Source organism: Narcine bancroftii, chromosome 8, assembly GCF_036971445.1.
Source record: "Narcine bancroftii isolate sNarBan1 chromosome 8, sNarBan1.hap1, whole genome shotgun sequence".
NCBI classification, from domain to species: domain Eukaryota; kingdom Metazoa; phylum Chordata; class Chondrichthyes; order Torpediniformes; family Narcinidae; genus Narcine; species Narcine bancroftii.
In genome coordinates this window covers 150,032,928-150,052,949 of record NC_091476.1, presented here as the reverse complement: position 1 = coordinate 150,052,949, position 20,022 = coordinate 150,032,928, and the positions used below count along the sequence as shown (strand labels likewise).

The 20,022-nt window shown below is 40.5% G+C and overlaps 2 protein-coding genes across 2 annotated transcripts in view; one reads left to right on the top strand and one right to left on the bottom strand.

Moving 5' to 3' along the window:
• Positions 1 to 1,347, bottom strand: part of zcchc17 (zinc finger, CCHC domain containing 17) — a 14,649-nt gene extending 13,302 nt beyond the window's left edge. The window contains exon 1 of the mRNA XM_069895325.1: positions 1,015 to 1,347. The gene's annotated coding sequence lies outside the window, so the exon portion shown is untranslated. The remainder of the gene's footprint in view (positions 1 to 1,014) is intronic.
• Positions 1,199 to 20,022, top strand: snrnp40 (small nuclear ribonucleoprotein 40 (U5)). Its single transcript, XM_069895321.1, has 10 exons — positions 1,199 to 1,361; positions 7,034 to 7,163; positions 11,917 to 12,010; positions 13,703 to 13,868; positions 14,579 to 14,701; positions 16,260 to 16,380; positions 17,047 to 17,129; positions 17,486 to 17,547; positions 18,906 to 19,009; positions 19,648 to 20,022. The coding sequence occupies exons 1-10, from the start codon at positions 1,260 to 1,262 to the stop codon at positions 19,695 to 19,697; spliced, it is 1,035 nt and encodes a 344-aa protein (XP_069751422.1). The 5' UTR covers positions 1,199 to 1,259; the 3' UTR covers positions 19,698 to 20,022.

Sequence of the window (20,022 nt, the reverse complement as noted above, 5' to 3'; positions counted from 1 at the left end):
CTCATCTTTCATCTAGGCACCCATCAACAGGATAGCATTAACATGGTCTTCTCCAGCTTACGTTAACCCTCCCCCTCCCCCCCCCTGTCTCCTTTCCCTTTTCCCCATCTCTCATCATATCCGACCGACACCTTTCGTTGGTCTGGACTCCCTCCCCTGGCCAATCTTCAGTCTTTTTGTTCTCTGACACCTTCCTGTTCTTTGCTGAAGGGCTCAGGCCCCAAAATAGATCTTTACCTTCGATGGTGTCAGAAACACAAATTCTCACAAATGAGTCTCTTTAAGATCGGTGACACGACAAGCTTTATTCACAAGTCTGCAGAGTTGGACTCAACCGGCTTCTAGCCAAGTCAAGCCCCGATACATACAGTGCGTTGTTTTTTATACAATTTGCTTGTCCTTTGGCATCTCCACTACACTGCTTTAATTGGTTAGTTTTTGCAGAATCATCCTGATTACTGTTAGTCACGCACACCACGATCATTCATGACCTCTGCTCACACCAAATACTGTTTTTCACTCTTTATCAATCTTTGGCTCCTGCATGTCTCTCTGTAGTTAAATCTGTTGCAAGTCTGTTGTAACATTTTCCAGCTAAACTCCAGTGGTTAGCCCCCTTTTATGACTAATCATCACATTTTAACTTAAACCCTTTTTAACCCAAATTCTCTATCTATAACAGATGGAGACCCGAGTTTCCCCAGCATTTCTTTTTTTAAAAACTGCAACCACAGCACCTGCAGACCTCCGTGTTTTAACTTTCGAAGACCAGCAGACAGAGTGCACCATCACGGAGGTGGGGACCTGCCTCCGACCGTTCATTTTGTCTCCCTCAACGGAACCCAGAGCCGCCTTTCTCCATCACACCCCCTTCCAGACCCAAAGCCAGCTGTCCACCCAGACTCTAATCTTCAGCAAGGCAACTTCCACTCCTTAAAAAAAAATAAACCGTAGCCTCGCACCCACATTTAAACTACAACAGGACTATCAGCAAAAAGGTTGCAAGGAATTCACCATTTATCCAGTCACCACCATCTCCCAACCGCTCTTGACACAACCAATCGTGGAGGTTCTTACTCAGAGGCGTCGCTTCAAAGAAGGAGGGTGGACAGCGGGCTTAGCCAATCAGCCGACAGCGATGGTGGCAAGTGCGGGGGGGGGGGATTGACACCGACGCGCGCCTATAGGAGTAGAGATTGGGAGACTCATGACGTCACCCCAACGCGCGGCGCGCTGGGTGAGCGGCGCCTGCGGAGAAAATGATCGACCAGAAGCGCAAGGCGCAGGAGATGGCCCTGGTGCAGGCCAAGCGGCCTCGCGGTGACCTGCTGCCCTCGGCGCAGGGAGGCCCGCAGCAGGCGGTGAGTGGTGGGGGTGGGGGTGGGGGTGGGGGTGGGGGTGGGGGTGGGGGTGGGGGTGCGGGTGGGGGTGCGGGTGGGGGTGCGGGTGCGGGCGGGGGTGCGGGTGGGGGTGCGGGTGGGGGTGCGGGTGGGGGTGGAGCAAACGCGGGGCTCCTGAAAGAACTCAATGGGGCGAGGGCAGCATCAGAATGTGTTGTCGTGAACGCAGCAGGAAGTTCGTTGTTTTACGGCAGCAGTAAATATTCATGTTGAAGAGCTGGCTCTGAATGGGCAACTAAAGCGGCATCGTCTGCAAAGAGTAGTTCACGGACAAGTTGCTCTTGTGTCTTGGTGTGAGCTTGCAGGCGCCTCAGATTGAAGAGACTGCCATCTGTGCGGTACCGGATGTAAACAGCGTCTTCATTGTTGAGGTCTTTCATGGCTTGGTTCAGCATCATGCTGAAGAAGATTGAAAAGAGGGTTGGTGCCAGAACACAGCCTTGCTTCACGCCATTGTTAATGGAGAAGGGTTCAGAGAGCTCATTGCTGTATCTGACCCGACCTTGTTGGTTTTCGTGCAGTTGGATAATCATGTTGAGGAACTTTGGGGGACATCCGATGCGCTCTAGTATTTGCCAAAGCCCTTTCCTGCTCACGGTGTCGAAGGCTTTGGTGAGGTCAACAAAGGTGATGTAGAGTCCTTTGTTTTGTTCTCTGCACTTTTCTTGGAGCTGTCTGAGGGCAAAGACCATGTCAGTAGTTCCTCTGTTTGCGCGAAAGCCGCACTGTGATTCTGGGAGAATCTTCTCGGCGACACTAGGTATTATTCTATTTAGTAGAATCCTAGCGAAGATTTTGCCTGCAATGGAGAGCAACGTGATTCCCCTGTAGTTTGAGCAGTCTGATTTCTCGCCTTTGTTTTTGTACAGGGTGATGATGGTGGCATCACGAAGATCCTGAGGCAGTTTACCTTGGTCCCAACAAAGCTTGAAAAACTCATGCAGTTTGGCATGCAGAGTTTTGCCGCCAGCCTTCCAGACTTCTGGGGGGATTCCATCTATAACTGCTGCTTTGCCACTTTTCAGTTGTTCGATTGCCTTATATGTCTCATCCAGGGTGGGAACCTCATCCAGCTCTAGCCTTAGGGGATGTTGAGGGAGCTGGAGCAGGGCGGAATCTTGGACTGAGCGGTTGGCACTAAAAAGAGATTGGAAGTGTTCTGACCATCGGTTGAGGATGGAGATCTTGTCGCTGAGGAGGACTTTGCCGTCTGAGCTGCGCAGCGGGCTTTGGACTTGGGGTGAGGGGCCATACACAGCCTTTAGAGCCTCGTAGAAACCCCTGAAGTCGCCAATGTGTGCGCTGAGCTGGGTTCGTTTGGCGAGGCTAGTCCACCACTCATTTTGGATCTCCCGGAGTTTGCGCTGAAGATGGCTGCATGCACGACGGAAGGCTTGTTTATTCTCTGGACAGGACGGCTTTGTAAGGTGAACCTGGTGGGCCTGCTTTGCGGAAACTGCCAAAATGTTTGGCCTGGAAGTCAGCCTGAAGAAAATGAGGTCCTCCATCAGCCAGCTCCCCACCATGATTACCAGCCCCTCCACATCTCCATCAGGCACACAAAACTCAAAACAGTCAACCAGTTTACCTATCTCGGCTGCACCATTTCATCAGATGCAAGGATCGACAATGAGATAGACAACAGACTCGCCAAGGCAAATAGCACCTTTGGAAGACTACACGAAAGAGTCTGGAAAAACAACCAACTGAAAAACCTCACAAAGATAAGCGTATACAGAGCCGTTGTCATACCCACACTCCTGTTCGGCTCCGAATCATGGGTCCTCTACCGGCACCACCTACGGCTCCTAGAACGCTTCCACCAGCGTTGTCTCCGCTCCATCCTCAACATCCATTGGAGCGCTTACATCCCTAACGTCGAAGTACTCGAGATGGCAGAGGTCGACAGCATCGAGTCCACGCTGCTGAAGATCCAGCTGCGCTGGATGGGTCACATCTCCAGAATGGAGGACCATCGCCTTCCCAAGATCGTGTTATATGGCGAGCTCTCCACTGGCCACCGTGACAGAGGTGCACCAAAGAAAAGGTACAAGGACTGCCTAAAGAAATCTCTTGGCGCCTCACAGTTTGGCGGGCAGCAACCTCCTTTGAAGAAGACCGCAGAGCCCACCTCACTGACAAAAGGCAAAGGAGGAAACACCCAACCCCAACCAACCAATTTTCCCCTGCAACCGCTGCAATCGTGTCTGCCTGTCCCGCATCGGACTTGTCAGCCACAAACGAGCCTGCAGCTGACGTGGACTTTTTACCCCCTCCATAAATCTTCGTCCGCGAAGCCAAGCCAAAGAAGAAAGAAATATTCATGTAGGGCCCTCTGACAAATTGCGCCAGAATAATATAAAGTCAGGTGGTGGCTGTAAAAACAATACTCGAGGAACTCAGCTGGTCAACTTTTTACTTCAACCACCGTGTCTTCAGACTTGCTGTTCAATCAGAAACCTGATGACTGATGGAAAGGAGCTGTCCCTGTGCTGCTGAGTGCTTGTCTTCAGGCTTCTGGACCTGTTCCCTGATGGTGACCCAGTGAAGAGGGCATGACCTGGGGGGTGGGGTGGGGGGGTGGGGTGGGGGGAGTTCCTTGAGGATAGGGGCTGCTTTCTGACAACACTGCCTCTTTATAGAGTGAAGACCTGGTGTCTCTGATGTTGCAGGGTGAGGTAACAACCCTCTGGAGGATTTTTTTTTCCGTCCTGAGCACTGGCACCTCTGCACCAGATAGTGATGCGACCAGCTGGAAGGTTCTCCAATGTACACCTGTAGAAGTTTAGAATTACTGAATGTCCTGAAACTCCTTGCAAAGTACAGCCGCTTTGTGATTGCATCAACATGGAGGCTCCGGGACAGATCTTCGGAGAAGTCAACCCCCAGGAATTTGAAGTTTTTAACCCCCGATGAGGATTGGTTCGTGTTGTCCTGATTTCCTCCTGTACTCCTTTGTTTTGCTAACTTTGAGTGCAAGGTTCCACTCAACCTGCTGATCTGTGCACCTACATTTTGAGTTGGGTCTTTCTACCAAGAATAAAGTGAAATGAAGAAGGGGTGATATTGCACATCTGAAAGGGGGAAATAAACTGAAATGTCCCGAAGGCATTGGACAGAAGTTGAGGAAGGTGGAGAGACTGGTACTAATTTCAGTGCTATCCCACCATCAGCCTTCTCCACCTCCCTCAGCTTTTCACAGGGATTTTTATTATTATTATTATTATTTTACTGTTAATAAAGGGTATCAAACCTGAAAATATGACAATTTCTACATGGATGCTGGATGACCTGTTGAATCCCTCCAGCAGCTCTTTGTCAATTAAGTAATGGGTACATCATCCCTGATTTTGTTTACCAGAAGCTATTGAAGCTACATTAGTCAAATTCTAACTTTCCATGACCTGTCAGATTTTCCAAACCTGAAAATATGACAATTTCTACATGGATGCTGGATGACCTGTTGAATCCCTCTAGCAGCTCTTTGTCAATTAAGTGATGGGTACATCATCCCTGATTTTATTCACTAGAAGCTGTTGAAGAAGCTACACTTGTCAAATTCTAATTTTCCCTGAGCTGTCAAATTTTCCAGTCCATAGAGTGCAGTGTTCAAGTTACTTGTATCCCATCTGCGTTGTGAATTAGAGTTCACTCCACCTTTACATTTATAAAATGTTAAAATTAAATTGCAGTCAATAATGCTAACCATGAAGCTGTTAAAAGTCTTCCCAAGTGACGTGTGTGCATCTCCAGATCCACTGATTTCTTTTACATCAATTCAAATGTATATTAAAGCAGTCAAAGAAAAATTCTTCCATTAAGATAAATTAGAGATAGACAATAAATTAATGACTTGGATATGAACGTCAGAGGGTTGATTAATGCATTTATGTATTTACGTAAATAGAATGAACAGATGCCATGGAAGACTTGCAGCTTCCAAGGTACACAAAACACTAACAACAATTTAAGCATAATTCATGTAGAAGAGAAAAAATGTAATAAATATACAGAAGAGAAATAATTAGTAAGTTTGTAGATGACATGAAAATTTGTGATATGATTGAGGAAGATACTCTTGGGCTACAGAAAAATATTGATGAATCATTGAATTAGGTAGAGCAAGGCAGATGGAATTTAATCCTGATATGGATAGGAATTGTATGACATGTACCATATTTGCTAGAAACAAAGGGACCATGGTGTGCAAACCCAAGGATCCCTGAAAGTGGCAGCAAGGATGGATATGGCGGTGAAGAAGGTATACAAGATTCTTGAATTAAATAGCTGGGAATAGTGTGAGAGAGCAGGAGGGTACTGGTATGACTTCATAAAATACTAGTTAGAGCACACCTGGAATATTGTGTGCAATTCTGGTTGCCCTGGAGAGGACGATGCAGGAAGGATTGACTAATACGTTGCTTGAGATTGAATGTTTCAGTTATGAGGCCAAATCCATCCAAGGCTCTGACCTCCCATCAATTCATGACATCTAAGCGACGTGCTGCCTCAAGAAGTACGAAACATTAGGAAAAACCCCATCGCTCTGGTCACAACTTCTCATTGCTACCTTTGGGAAGAAGGTTTTGAAGGCTGAAGACCAGCTCTTCTGCCCATTGTTCTAAATTCAAGTGATGCCAGATGGGAAGTTAAAATTCAGTTAATCCAAATTGGAATAAAAATCTGGAACTGATGCGACTGATTAAAGCTATTGTTTTATTGTAAAATCTTTTGTTTATTGTTGGAAATGAAGTGCAGCTGTTTAAAAGTCCAGACACATCAGAATGTAGTTTGACTCTTTACTGCTTAAATAATTGGAGCAAATGCACATTCGCATCCTATAGAAATGAGAACAGAAGTAGGTCAGCCAATGCCCTGAGCCTGCCCCACCATTTAATGAGATCATGTGCTTGAAGTCCCCTTTTCTGACTAATCTTCTGTTTCCCTTAACATATATATATTAAAAAATCTAGATGAACATCTATCTACCAGAGCGATTCTCTATTTCCACACATTGGCTCATGATTAAAAAAAAAACAGAAGGGCATTAGGTTGATGCGAAAATGAGCTTTGTTGAATTTCTGTAAGGGAAAGTGGCGAGAACAGGGGAAATGTGTGTAATAGGGTGCAGTCAAAATTATCACGGTAAAGAATTACTTTTAAAAAGCAGTTAGAATAAATTGATACAGAGATAAATAGGAGTAAAGTTGCAATGTTCTCTGTTGAGCAGTGGGGGAGGGATCTGCGAAAGATTTAAGTGAAACTGCTTCACTGAATATCAAGTCCCAGGGATTGTAACATCTCTAATTGGTACATGAGATGTTCATTAAGCTTGACGTGGACGTTACTGGACCATTATGGGGGAGGTGAATTACAGAACTCATGTGAGTTAGATTTAGAATTAAGGTGAAAATGATTGGGAACTCAGGATATCCATTGAGTCAAGATATTCTGTAAAGCGGTCACGCAATTTCTGATTGGACTCTCTGCAATAATTTAAATTGGAAGTCTTTTGAGAGCTTTCCAATTTCCCTTGGCCTCCACAGTCCACACAAGATGTTTGGAATAGTGGTAGCTATCAGTAAGGTGTAGATAGAAATACTAATAGCTTTCTCTTTATACCAAATTTGTAGGGTCCCCCAAGAACATCAAGTCTCCAAGCACCTATAATGCTTTTGACAGGTCATGAGGGAGAAGTTTATTGTTGTAAATTTCACCCAAATGGATCAACATTGGCATCTGCAGGATTTGACCGACTCATATGTAAGTGACAGATTATTTAATTATGTACCTGTTATAAACTATTCTGAAATTACAAGTGACAGTATTTGGTAGGTATAATTGAAATGTATTTAATTTTGGAAGTACTTGTACTGGATTGATATATTATAAATGGTGATGCTATTGCAATCTCATTATATCAATTGTAATCAAAGTTTAAATTCCAGCCTCTGGTGTAATAGTGAAAGTATAACGTCATTCACTTTGAATCCGTGCCAAATCATAATGCCGTCATAGTGAACAGAAATTGTGATGGGGCAAAGTGATGAGTTTCACTGTGTGTATTTTGCTGAAAGCGAGATGCAAAAAGTGACAAAAGGTTAAATGGATCTTAAAGGTACAGAACATCTTCATTCGAATCCACCTAGAACAGACCCACCATCATACCAGTATTTTTTTTTGAAGACTTTATTGAAAATTTTATAACATGAATACAATAGAGAATTACATTTAAAGAAAAATTTAAAAAAATTTAAAATAGTATGATTACAATATTACATCAGAAAACTACACAAAATAACCCCCCCTCCGTTAATTGTAACACAATATTAGTAATCTACATCATACCAGTATTTAATATAACACTTTTAACAAGTGGTGTGAAGAATTACGAAAGTTGGTGGATACATTTCTGTTTACTTGAGCTGAAATGTTGAAATTTGCTAATTATTAAGATGCTTAAAACAGTAGGTAGTTATAGAAACAAAAGTATTCTCTCAAAGTGAAATCAGGAGGAGAAGAGAGATTCAAAATTAGATCGTTCGTACAAATTAAATTGGCACAGCACTTTCTGCATCGAAGATAGAAGAAATCTTAGATATATTGGTCAAAGATGGATAAATGGATTGAAGTCTGAATCAGCTAAGGGTAATCGGTTGGCGTAATATTTGTGTGGGGAAAATATTTATCGTTTTTGAACATTAAGAACCCAGCAGAGCAAATGTAGATCATTACTCATTCCTTCTTGTATCAGTTGAGCTGTGTAATATTTGTGAAGGATATATTATTGGTTATATAGAGATTAATTTCAGCTGATAAATAGTGACACTTGTCAAAGCTTCTTAGCAAATATCCTGAGCATATTTGAAATAAAATGGTAAATATCCCTGATGGCAATATTCTGAGCATTCTGTTTAAAACACAAGATAAATCTGAAACATAAAATTGTCTTCTGTCGCAAGTGTAAAATAAATAAATCCATCTCTGTAATTTGCTGCAGCCATTACTATCAGGGAAGCTCGCCTTTGAACAATTTGCTTACCTCATACAAAATCAAGATACAATTACTACAAAGGCTGTGCTGTGACAGCATCTTGGTTGAGCTGCTACATACATGTATTAGGACCAACTCTGCCACTTGATGTGACCCTGCTTTCTAGTCAACATGGAAAATTTCCAAGTTATCCTTGTCAATATCGACAAATCAAACTCTGCTCATCAGTATACTCTTAATTATTAAAAACACTTTAAATGTTATTTACAGCCAAATTAACCTTCAACCCTCTACATTTTGGGTGGTGGAAGGAAACCGGAGCACCTGGAGGAAACTCCTTATAAGCAATGCCAGGTTCAAATCCGGTTTGCTGGCGCTGTAATAGTATTGCGCTAACCGTCCCTCCCAATGCCAGGAACTGTCCTGCAAGTGATACTTGTTAGTGACCTGTTCATTTGGGTTATTTGACTCCTGACCGATAACTGCTGAATTTGAATGGAGGTGCATGTCCTTGATAACAGAAAATAATAATTTTATTCAATATGGAAGGTCTTATTGCAATATGCAATCCATGATGTACTTTGAAAAGTTGTGATGAAGAGTGCGGCAATAAGATCTCACAACAAACTGAAATTATGATCAGATAATCCAGTTTGAGGTTTTAATTGAATAATGGATGTCAGCCAAGATTGCACACAAGCTCTTTGAATTAATGTTCTGGGATCTTTTGCATCAGTTTGAGGGAATAGATAGTGTTGGTCTAGTGTCTGATTTTCTGAAAGATGGCACCTCTGACATTTCAGTGTTCCTTCAACATTGTACTGGATTTTGGGTGTGTAAATCTGTTGTGAAGCTAGAGTCTGGCAAAGCATAATCAACATTGAAATCCAGACTGTATTTAAACAAGACTAGTATCACAGAGCACTGTTAAAACTGAAATTGATGGACATTAATAGAAAAACACCACACAAAGGAAGATGGTTGTAACTGTTGGAAACCAGTAATCTCAGCTGTGGAAAATCACAGTACGTACTTCTCAAGACAGTGCAGCCGAACCACCATAGCTGCTTCCATCAATAACTTTTCCTCCATTACAGACTTAAAATTGAAGATATTCATTGTGCAGTAGCCCTTGCCCTTATGTAGCAAGACCAGGGCAATCTTCATGTTTTGGCTGGTCAGTAGCACTCATGCCAGGCAATTACTACCTCCAGGTAGAATGTAACACCTCCCCTTGATATACGAGGGAATCATCTAACTGCAAATTTCTTGAAGGTTACTATTGAGCCAAAAATAAATGAATACTTCAGTGACAAGAGCTGTACATTAGGGGTGATTGTTGCAATAGTAGCCATCACATGGCAGTCATAACCATTTTGCCATTATTGTTGGGGATAAGTCATTCACTTGCCTGTGTAAATGCAACTCCAGTGATTCCACAGTTTGATGCCATCCAAAATAAAATGTCCATTTAATTAACATCACACCTACTACCCTGAATTTTTAAAATATTTTATTTTAATATAAAACCACTAGCAAACATATCACAATATTTCCAACTTAATGCATTAATGTGGTATTAACTTAATGTGGTATTTTTTTAAAAAGAAAAAAAGTAAAGAGATACAAAATAAGAAAAACCTCCTATAACCCCCCCCTCCCCCAATCCCCTATAAACTTTTGTTTTAAAATGAAAGAGGGACAAGAAAACCACAACAGGAGTACTTTTTGATTCATTTAAACATATAAATATTCATAGAGACCTATAAATGAAAGGTATGCTTGAGATTATTTTAATTTTAATTTTAATACCAACATATTTCACAAACTGTATGATATTTATCACTTAAATTATAAGTAATTTTCTCAAGTGGAATACAGCTGTGAACTTCTGCATGCCATCTGTCCATTCCCAGATCAGCATCTGACTTCCAAGATACAGCAATACATTTTTTTAGCTATTTTGTAGGCAATTTGAACAAATTATACTTGATACATAATTTAGGTTTTAATTTTGGCTTAATTTCTCTAACATCTCCCAGTAAAAATAACATTAGATCCTGTGGGAATCTTACTCCATTTATTTGTTCTAATAAATTACCCAAATCAAGCCAAAAAGCTTTAATTGTGGAATGCTGCCAAGTTGAATGCAAAAAAAAGCGTCAACTTTTTGTCCACATCTTCAAGAATGCGCCTGCAGAAGCAGAAGCGGCCCTTTGAATTGCCGTTCATGTGGCAGTGCTAAAAGCACAGCGCTAGCCACCTGAAGGGACAGCTTCACTGGATGTGCCTCTGAGCACACTACAGCTCGTGTCCCTTCAGGCTATCAGGTTTGCGATGGCTGGCTGGGACAGCCGGCGCAGGCTATCAGCGCAGGGACATCCCCACATTGATGCTGCTTCCCTGCTCTCTCCCAGCAGCCCGACATGAGCCCCCTCACCCTCCCCCCAACAGCCCAGCACGAGCTCCCACACCTGCTCCCCCAACAGCCCGACACGAACTCCCACACCGACAGCCCGTGCTGACCGCCCTACAGTGTGGGGACCCGCACCGGGCCATTGGGAAAGCTGGGCAGCAGCACGTCCTGCGTGGGATGTCCCCAGACCAACAGCCTGCGCCGACCACCCCACAGTGTGGGGACTCATGTTGGGCTGTTGAGAGAATGGGGCAGCAGTATCAGTGTGGGGACGTCCCATGCGGGACAGCCCATGCCCGCCCAGTGGGAGGCAGGGGCAGCTGGAAGGGGAGCTGTCAGGCGCTCGCCAGCTGACTGTCATTCATGTGCAGGGGGAACCTCAGTGCTCCGGTGATTATCCCTCCCGGAGGAGGGTTACAAAGTTCGCCTCGCAGACGCCTCCTGAGCTTTCAAGTGGCCTCCCGACAGCCGCATATAGGTATAATATGCTGCTTTACAATTGGGGATTTTGGCCACCTGAAAGTGCCTTAAAACCTAAATCTGAATAAATAAAATTCATACAACCCTGAATATTGACTGCCTCCATAAGATGTACTCTGTGCCTGCAATGTGAACTTGCATCAAAATCTGGAATTCTCTGCTCACAAATCACTTGGGATTACTGTCAGCAAATAGTGAATCAAGAAGTCATTTGACCTTGCTATCAATGGCGAAACATTTAGAAGTACAGTGGTAAAGATGATATTGGTGTTATGATAAAGGAGGTTTAATTATGTACAAATTTTATTTGTACCTGGAAAGAACAGTGAATTTGATGTTGCAGGTGTAAAATATCATTTGCAGTAAAGGGTCATTTGAGCAATGGCTTCAAACAGGTATTTTGGCAGTATGTGAACCTCCAGACAAATTTTATTTTTCTGAGGGTGCTGCCTGACGTTATTTTTTTCAGTGTCTGTTAAAATTTGAGATGTTTATTTGTTAAATTTTGTTGCTTTGGATTGATCATGCTTAAAACTGGTGCTCCTAAGCCATCTGGTGTGTGGAAGGTCTACAAAGGCGATGTAGTTTGAATTTTTATGCATTATCTTTTGTTCATTTTTTTGTAGTATTTTGGAATGTTTATGGAGACTGCGATAATTATGCTACATTGAAAGGACACAGTGGAGCAGTCATGGAATTGCATTATAACACAGATGGCAGGTACTGTAATATTGTACTTTGCTGTCACATTTAAAAAGCCTGACTTCTTTACTGATTAAAATGGTTCTGTATCCACATGTAGTGAATTCTTTGAAATCTAAGATGAACTCAGTGTGCAATCTAATCTTTCAAATGTGTGCTCCTTTAAAACTGCAGCAATTTTTAAGGGATTGATTCAAAATCTTACCAGTTGCATATTTTTTGTGACCATATAACTGTTTACAGCACGGAAACAGGCCATGTCGGCCCTTCAAGTCCGTACCGGTTCACTTGAACAACTCCACTAGCCACATATCAAAATGGACTATGTCATCAATCAAGCTTTACCTTTCCCTAACCTTGTTGATTTCACCATTTCATAAATCTCAAAATTATGGAAAAACCTTGGTCTTCCCTTCTTCATGGAAAATAATATTTTGGTGTCATGTGGCACAGAATCTGGCTCCCTGGCCCACTGAGTCAATACTGATGGCCAAGCATTGAATTGTATTAATCCTGCTCAGATTCTTTTTTATTTTTTCCATATTCCCCCTCCACTCTGTTCGCCTCTACTTCTTCCCCAGACAACAAAATTCTGCCAATTCTGCCAGTGGCATTACAGTGACCATTTAGTCACATGTCTTTGGGATGTGGGAGAAAATCACCACAGCCAGCAAGACAGTGCAAATTTCTCAAAGACAGTGATGGAGGTCAGATTGAACTTGGGTTGCTGAATCTGTGCCACCCTATATTGAATGAAATAAAATCAAAAACTGCAACATTTATGGAGGGGGGAAAAGTTTCAATTTCACGTCAATGACCCTTCATTTCCAATACTCCATGTTGCCTCTTCACTTTTGAATACTAATTGAGTCACGTGTTCATATCTTTGACAACCTGGTATTAGCACTGAGGAAAGTTGGGCTGCAGAGCAGTTAATAGTCCTAGGAATGGGAGCAGAATGAAAAGAAATAACAAAATGTCATGAAATAGAGTGTACTGTACATATTTTAAAATGTATATATTTTCCTAGCTTCAGTGTCAAACTCAAATTCACAGAGGGCCAAAATTAAAAACTTGGACTAAGTCGTGGGCCAAACTAAATATTTATTGAAAATTTTCAACAACATCTGCATGTTTTCTCTTCTTTCAACATATGTAATGTAAAACTTTTTCTTATTAAAATAAATGTTTAATAATAGTTTTGGTTAAACTGTTTCCAGAAAAAGCATTAACAAATGAGAAATAAAATAGTCAATAAATAATATTTCTTTAAGCTCCTTTTAAGTGTATTTTGTTTTCACAAGCCAACAAGTAAAAAAAAATAACAACTTGCTTCAATGACAAACAGGTTTGTCTTTTAAAATGATGAACATAGAGTCTGCCTCCCAGCTTGAAAGGTCCTGTTTTCTGTCTTTCGTTTGGCCATTTTCCGTAAGGGGTTTATTACGTGTCACAGATGCCAATGAAAGTAAAGAGAGGAGGTGGGGGCGATAAGCGGGCTGACGGGCCGAGCGGCGCCAACTCATTTGCAAAGCATTCTGGGATTTGTAGTATTAGCTGTATACTGGCGTGGCGGCCAGCGGGCCAGCTCTAATACATATTTGATATGATCTTGCGGGCCAAATTTGGCCCGCGGGCCTGAGTTTGACATGTGTGTGCTATAATTTAGATGTTGTTCTAATGACTTATTTTGGCTTGTTTTATCCTCAGCATGCTTTTTTCAGCATCAACAGACAAAACTGTCGCAGTGTGGGACAGTGAAACGGGTGAAAGAATCAAGAGACTTAAAGGCCACACATCCTTTGTGAATTCATGTTACCCAGCCAGGCGGGGACCACAGTTGGTCTGTACAGGAAGCGATGATGGAACAGTGAAGGTGATCAGAATTTAACCTTTGGGGCACAGTGAGCTTTCCTAGTCTTGTTGTCTACCGAACCTTGCAAAGTGGAAAACCTGAAGATTTTGTTCACAAATTCAAAAGGACTGAAAAGATACCACCACATAAGAACTATTCTCTACTTTTATGGCCTGAATAGTTGAGCTCTGCTGATGGCAGAAATTGTTTGTTGAATATCTGAATCACACAGGACAGACATATCACAAATTCTACTTTGGGTCTGGGCTGATTTTGCAAAATTAAATCAGAACTGCAGTTCCGTGTTTCCTTGGTCTTCATTGCAAGGATGGGGGAGCAATTTCTCATCATTGTTGATTTATTCCCTGTTAGAAAATATTAATTTAGATAAGAATGAGATTGATATGGCTGTGATACCTTTTCCATTGACAGCCATTATTTAGCTTTGTACATCAGGAATGACAAATACCAGAAGATTGTTGACATCAATGGAGATATAGTCTTAAAAGAGTTAATGTTACCAGGAAAGAAAAATGTATATGATATTGGCTGCATTTTAGCCAATGGGTTGAATTGACTAAAACACAGCCAATTGGTTGAAGGTTGTATTTTAATTGCATATTGTAAAGCTGTCATGTCTTTTGCTGCTGTTCTTTTATGACCAAATTAGTGAGTAAAGTCATCTTAAAAGTATGTCAGCATCTAAACTGCATTTATTTTTCTGAACCCAGCTATGGGACATTCGGAAGAAGGCTGCAATCCATACATTTCAAAATACATATCAAGTACTAGCAACAACGTTTAATGATACAAGTGATCAGATTATCTCTGGTGGTATTGATAATGATATTAAGGTAAGATGCAACTTTGAGACGAATAATGAATTTATTTACCAAGAATATAACATTTAAATTCTTAGAAGGGTAAATTTTTTTTTAAAAAAAAAGGAAATGTTGATTTTAACCATGTAAACTTTTTTTTCCTTGATTCCCTGAAGCCATTGATTTCAGTTTTACTAGAGCCCTTCATACGATGTTCCGACAAATACTTTCTTCATATCCAGGGAAGTGACTCTTGTCTCACCTGGAGTTTCTTGGTCTATGTTTGGACAGTGGCTGTGATGCAGTTTGGATATGTGGAAAAACTCAAATTGGGCATCAACGAGTTATAAGGGACCCTATTACATAATTGTCAACATGATGTTCCATCAGTTAGAAAGTTAAGATGGAAAGTGTTTGCCAGATTAGCATTGTGAACTTGATATGCTTGTATCATGTATGCTTGTAAGGTAAATGCTAGCATTTTAACCATACTGAGACACTGATACCATTTGAGTAAAGGTATGATTAGTTCTGGAACACAGATCTCCAGTCTTCCAGTTGAATAGTCTCATTACCTTGGATATATTCAATACTTTTAGCCATTTCTAAATGTTTCGTGGAATGACCGGTTTCTATGATGGTGGCAGTCTCGGGAGAAAGCCAATATAGCACCTCTGGCTTAGCTAATTCTTCCGCTTTGTCTTTGGAGTTCCCTTCCCTCATCAATGGGAATGTTCTTGAAGCTGCTGCCTTCAATTTGTTGTTTCTTTTTCTACCATTCACAATGAGATGTCCTAGAAAGCACTGCTTTTGAGATGACTTCATTCTGCCCATTGACTGCTACTTTTATTGTTTAGCATGCATATAGTTCTGTATTGCCGCTTCAGATTGGTTCCTCACTTTTACTTCCCAGCATTCCTTTCATTGAATCATGGTTGATGCTTGGGAAATAGAGTGAGATGTATGTTGGACCATGAGAGTGGAAATTTTAGTGACGTACATTGCTGCTGTTAATGGCCTGTAGCACTACATGGAACCCAATTTTGACCTACCTTATCCTTTCATGTTATAGTGCCAAACAAACAAAAGGTATTCTTGGTTGGAAGATGGTACTTTGTCTTCAGCAGGATTGGGATGGTCGTTTGTACTGATGTTATCATGGACCAAAATGCCTACCAGAGATCACAGTCAGTTGCAGATCCAATCTGCCTGATGCATGCTTCAGAATTTGGCCACATCAATCTCTGGTAGTGCTACCAAGTCACTTTTGATAATTGACATAAATTTTCCCTCCTCCATGTTGTTTAACAATATTTATTCTGTGCATATTTATTAGCGAATAAGATTAAATCCTGTTTTATCCCTTCCCATTAATATCTACTGCCACTTAAATGTTGCCGTTCATGTGAGGTAAGAGTATCTGCTACCCACTGAAATTCCTACAAGGAGTCCATACCTGATAAAAGGGGACAAAATAGGCACAAGGGCAGTAAACACCAGGAATTTTTTTAAAATCAGCTGTGTCAGATTTTTAAACTTTCTAAGATCTTGCTGTGGCAGTTTATTCACTGTTATGAACTTTTCCATTTAGGTTTGGGACCTTCGACAAAACAAGTTAATTTATACTATGCGTGGTCATACAGACTCAGTGACAGGATTGGCTCTAAGTGGAGATGGCTCTTACCTTATTTCCAATTCTATGGACAATACAGGTAATAAAAATGTCTGTCAAGAGGAGAAGAATGAGTTACAGTTGGATTCCATAACTTGGAGTATAAAATCAGGAAGTTGATAAGGATCGTGTGACTTTTTTTCCTCACTTTTCCAGTTATGGTGCAAAGTCTTGAACAACAAACATTTATTTGGATTATTTCCCTATTGATATTGCTTGACCTGCTGAGTGCTTCCAGCATTTCTTTTGTTTAGGATTTCCAGCAGGTACAGTTTTCTTGCTCCATATAGGGGCATCTGGTCTAGATATCTGCATGCTAACTTTATAAACTTGCTGAATTGAATTCCTCATAATAAAAAATGGGAACTGTAGATTTTTTTTTCTTGTCAATACTGTAGAGCCACTGACTTCCAATGTTCCATTGCGATTTTCAACTCAGCACCAGTTGACAGTGACACCTGCTAACTTTCAAATCAGCCGCTTGGCCTTCTGGAGCTAAACTAAAATAGATAGGATGAAGGGAGGGAAAGTTTTCTCTGTTTTGTGTACGCCTTTGATATTATGCTACGTTTATGAAGATTAAAACAAGCTACACAATAAACTGGTGGGTGAGGTTGCTGGAAATCTGTTGCATAGCTGCATTTTTTTCATGAAAATGTTACTGATTGGAAGAAAAGTCCATGACAAACAATTATTTGATTTGCAGTGAGAGTCTGGGATGTGCGACCATTCGCTCCAAAAGAAAGGTGTGTAAAAATATTCCAGGGCAACGTGCACAATTTTGAAAAGGTAGGTCCTTTTAATTAAAACTGTGTTCACTTGGTGAATTAAAAATAACTGGGAAAGTGAACCTCAATTAAAATAGAGCTTTGTTATTTATTCTTATTTTGGTTATCCTTGCTTAATATTTTCCAACAATAAATACAAGCAAGTGCTGTACATCATGGAGTATTTTATGGTGCAGTTTTCATTTATGAAATAAGTGGCTATGTGAATTAATATTCAACTTGTGAGAAAACACTTGGATTGCAAGTTGGAGGCATATAACCATTTACGGCACGGAAACAGGCCATGTCGGCCTTTCAAGTCTGTCTTTTCTAGTGGAATATTCTTGTGCCAATTTGATAGTATACATTCTCTTGTAGAACCTCTTGAGATGTTCATGGTCAACTGATGGAAGTAAAATAGCAGCTGGATCTGCAGACAGGTAAATGTTATTTCATGAAAATTTGGACCTTAAATTAAACATGTATCATTAATTTGCATTTGATTTGTTAAATAACTTTTTATTAGTGCATTGTCTATGTATATGATCTTTAAAGATATTATTTCCCCGTTTACTCAGCTGAGTTATATTTGGAATATTCTTTAAATGTCAGGGATGATGGGAAACAAATAATTTAAATTTAATTTGTGAAATGGTCATAGAACATGAAAGATGACTAGAATCAGGCCCTTCGGTCTATCTAGTCTTTGCAGAATAACTATTCTGCCTCATCCCATCGACCAGCACCTGGACTGTAGCTGAACAAATCCCTCACATACCCCTAACCCTAATTCAAGTAGCCATGTAAATTTCTTTTAAATGTTTAAATCACACCCACATCCACCAGTTCTGCAGGAAGCTCATTCCACACTCTCACCACCCTCTGTGAAAGAAGTTCCCCTTAAATCTTTCACTCTTAACCCATCTCATCCAGTCTGGTATCGCCCAACCTCAGTGGAAAAAGGCCTGTTTCTATTTGGTAAAACACAAAAGTCTGTAAACTCTGTGGCTGATGTAAAAGCACAATGGTGGAAAAATCATACCTTGATAGGGCTCAAGCCCAAAACGCTGGTTATATATCTTTATCTTTGCTATATGAAGTACACTGTTTGACCTGCTGAGTTTCTCCAGCATTGTTTTTGCTTCCATTTACCCTTCTCTATCCCTCATAATTTTGTATACCTCTGTCAAACCTCCTCTCATTCTCCAAGGCTCCAGGGAATAAAATCCGAACTGTTGTAAATTTGTAAGCATTGCAGCAATGTTTCACAAAATAGCAAGTAACATGTTGTGATGGAAGCTTTTAACTTCTAAACCTTTATTTTTTTTAAAGTTAATGAATATATAGAAAGCAGATAATGTATTAAAATAGTATTCCCATCTCATTTGAATTTGCAGTTTGTTTTGGTGTTGTGCATTATATATTTTTGTTTCATAAATTTACTGTCAAAATTTTCATCATTTTCAAATCTCTTTTGGTTTCATGCTCCCTAAGTTCTCCACTTTTTGATTCTTTGCATCTGTTCTATTCCTTTTGAGTCCACTATGTGAATTGAAGTCTCCAAACCTGTTGGGCTCCTTGTTTAAATTCATTTTGAGAATGGTCCTTTGAAGCTATCTTTGACCAAGCCAAAAATGGTTGTGATTTGACATCAGCTTTTTTTTGTTTGTTTGGTTATTCTTTACTGAGTACCCAAGTTAGATCGCATTAATCTCTGTAACTAAATGTTATTGAAATTTTAAAAGCTAAATGGTTATATGTTAAACCCATCAGCCATGAATGTTGACATTTCTTCCAGATTTGTGTATGTATGGGATACAACATCACGAAGAATTCTATACAAGTTACCAGGACATGCAGGCTCAGTGAATGAGGTGGCATTTCATCCTGAAGAACCAATCAGTAAGTGTTGTATCATTGAGATGCTTTTTCGTACAAATTAAAGTTCTAAAATTTCCTTTGTGGCTGTTGAAATGTAACAGGCATTTGTTTACTGGCTTCTAATGCAGATTGCCTCATGGCTTCCTGACTGTCACCTTGCTGTAATTCATTGTAAAACATTTTAAAATATTTCAATATGACATGTGTTAGAAAAATGAAACCTTTTTATATCGTCTCTGGGTGGTAAAAGATTTCATGCTGTTTTCGTACTGCTCAATCCTATTATATTTGAATCACAAACCTTGGTTTGTTTAGAAAACTATAAGATCATAAAACTATAGTTTCATATAGATTTGGGGGGGCGTGGGGTGGGGGGAGAGTGCTAAATTATCTGCAGTGTAATAAAGCTTGTGTATATGGTCTTGAACATCTTAAGGAATAGGGGTTGTTTGATATTTCACCGGAAACAAAGCTTTCCAGTCTTGCTGCTAAATTGGTGCTTATTGAATGGTAGCTCAATTAATGTCCAATTTAGTTTATGCAGTGGTTTTTTTTTTATGGCAATTCAACAGTTGTAGATTTTAAAAAACTGCAATGTAGTGTTATATTGATTGTATGGTAGTTCTTGTGACAGATCAACATTGTTTTTATTCCATCAGTTCTATCTGCATCCAGTGATAAAAGACTCTACATTGGAGAAATACAATAAAGGGGAGAAACTTGTGCAGAGGACCTCCTTCTGACTTTATCTAGTTGCTACACAGAAACCATAAGATTCCCAGGGAAGAAAATAATGCCATCTTTTTTAAAAAAAAATGTACATACACACACTTGTGTTTCATGACGAGGCAAATGAGCCTGGCTGTTTTTGGTAGTTTGTGCATTCAGCAAATGTGAATGCAAACTCACTGTTGCAGACTCGGAATGCAGTTTCTGTACTTGTAAAGTCTGGTTCGTGTTCAGTTTTATATGATGACTGTATAGATCTTTTTATACTCAGAAGAAATAAATATTTCTTTTGCTTAAAACCCTGA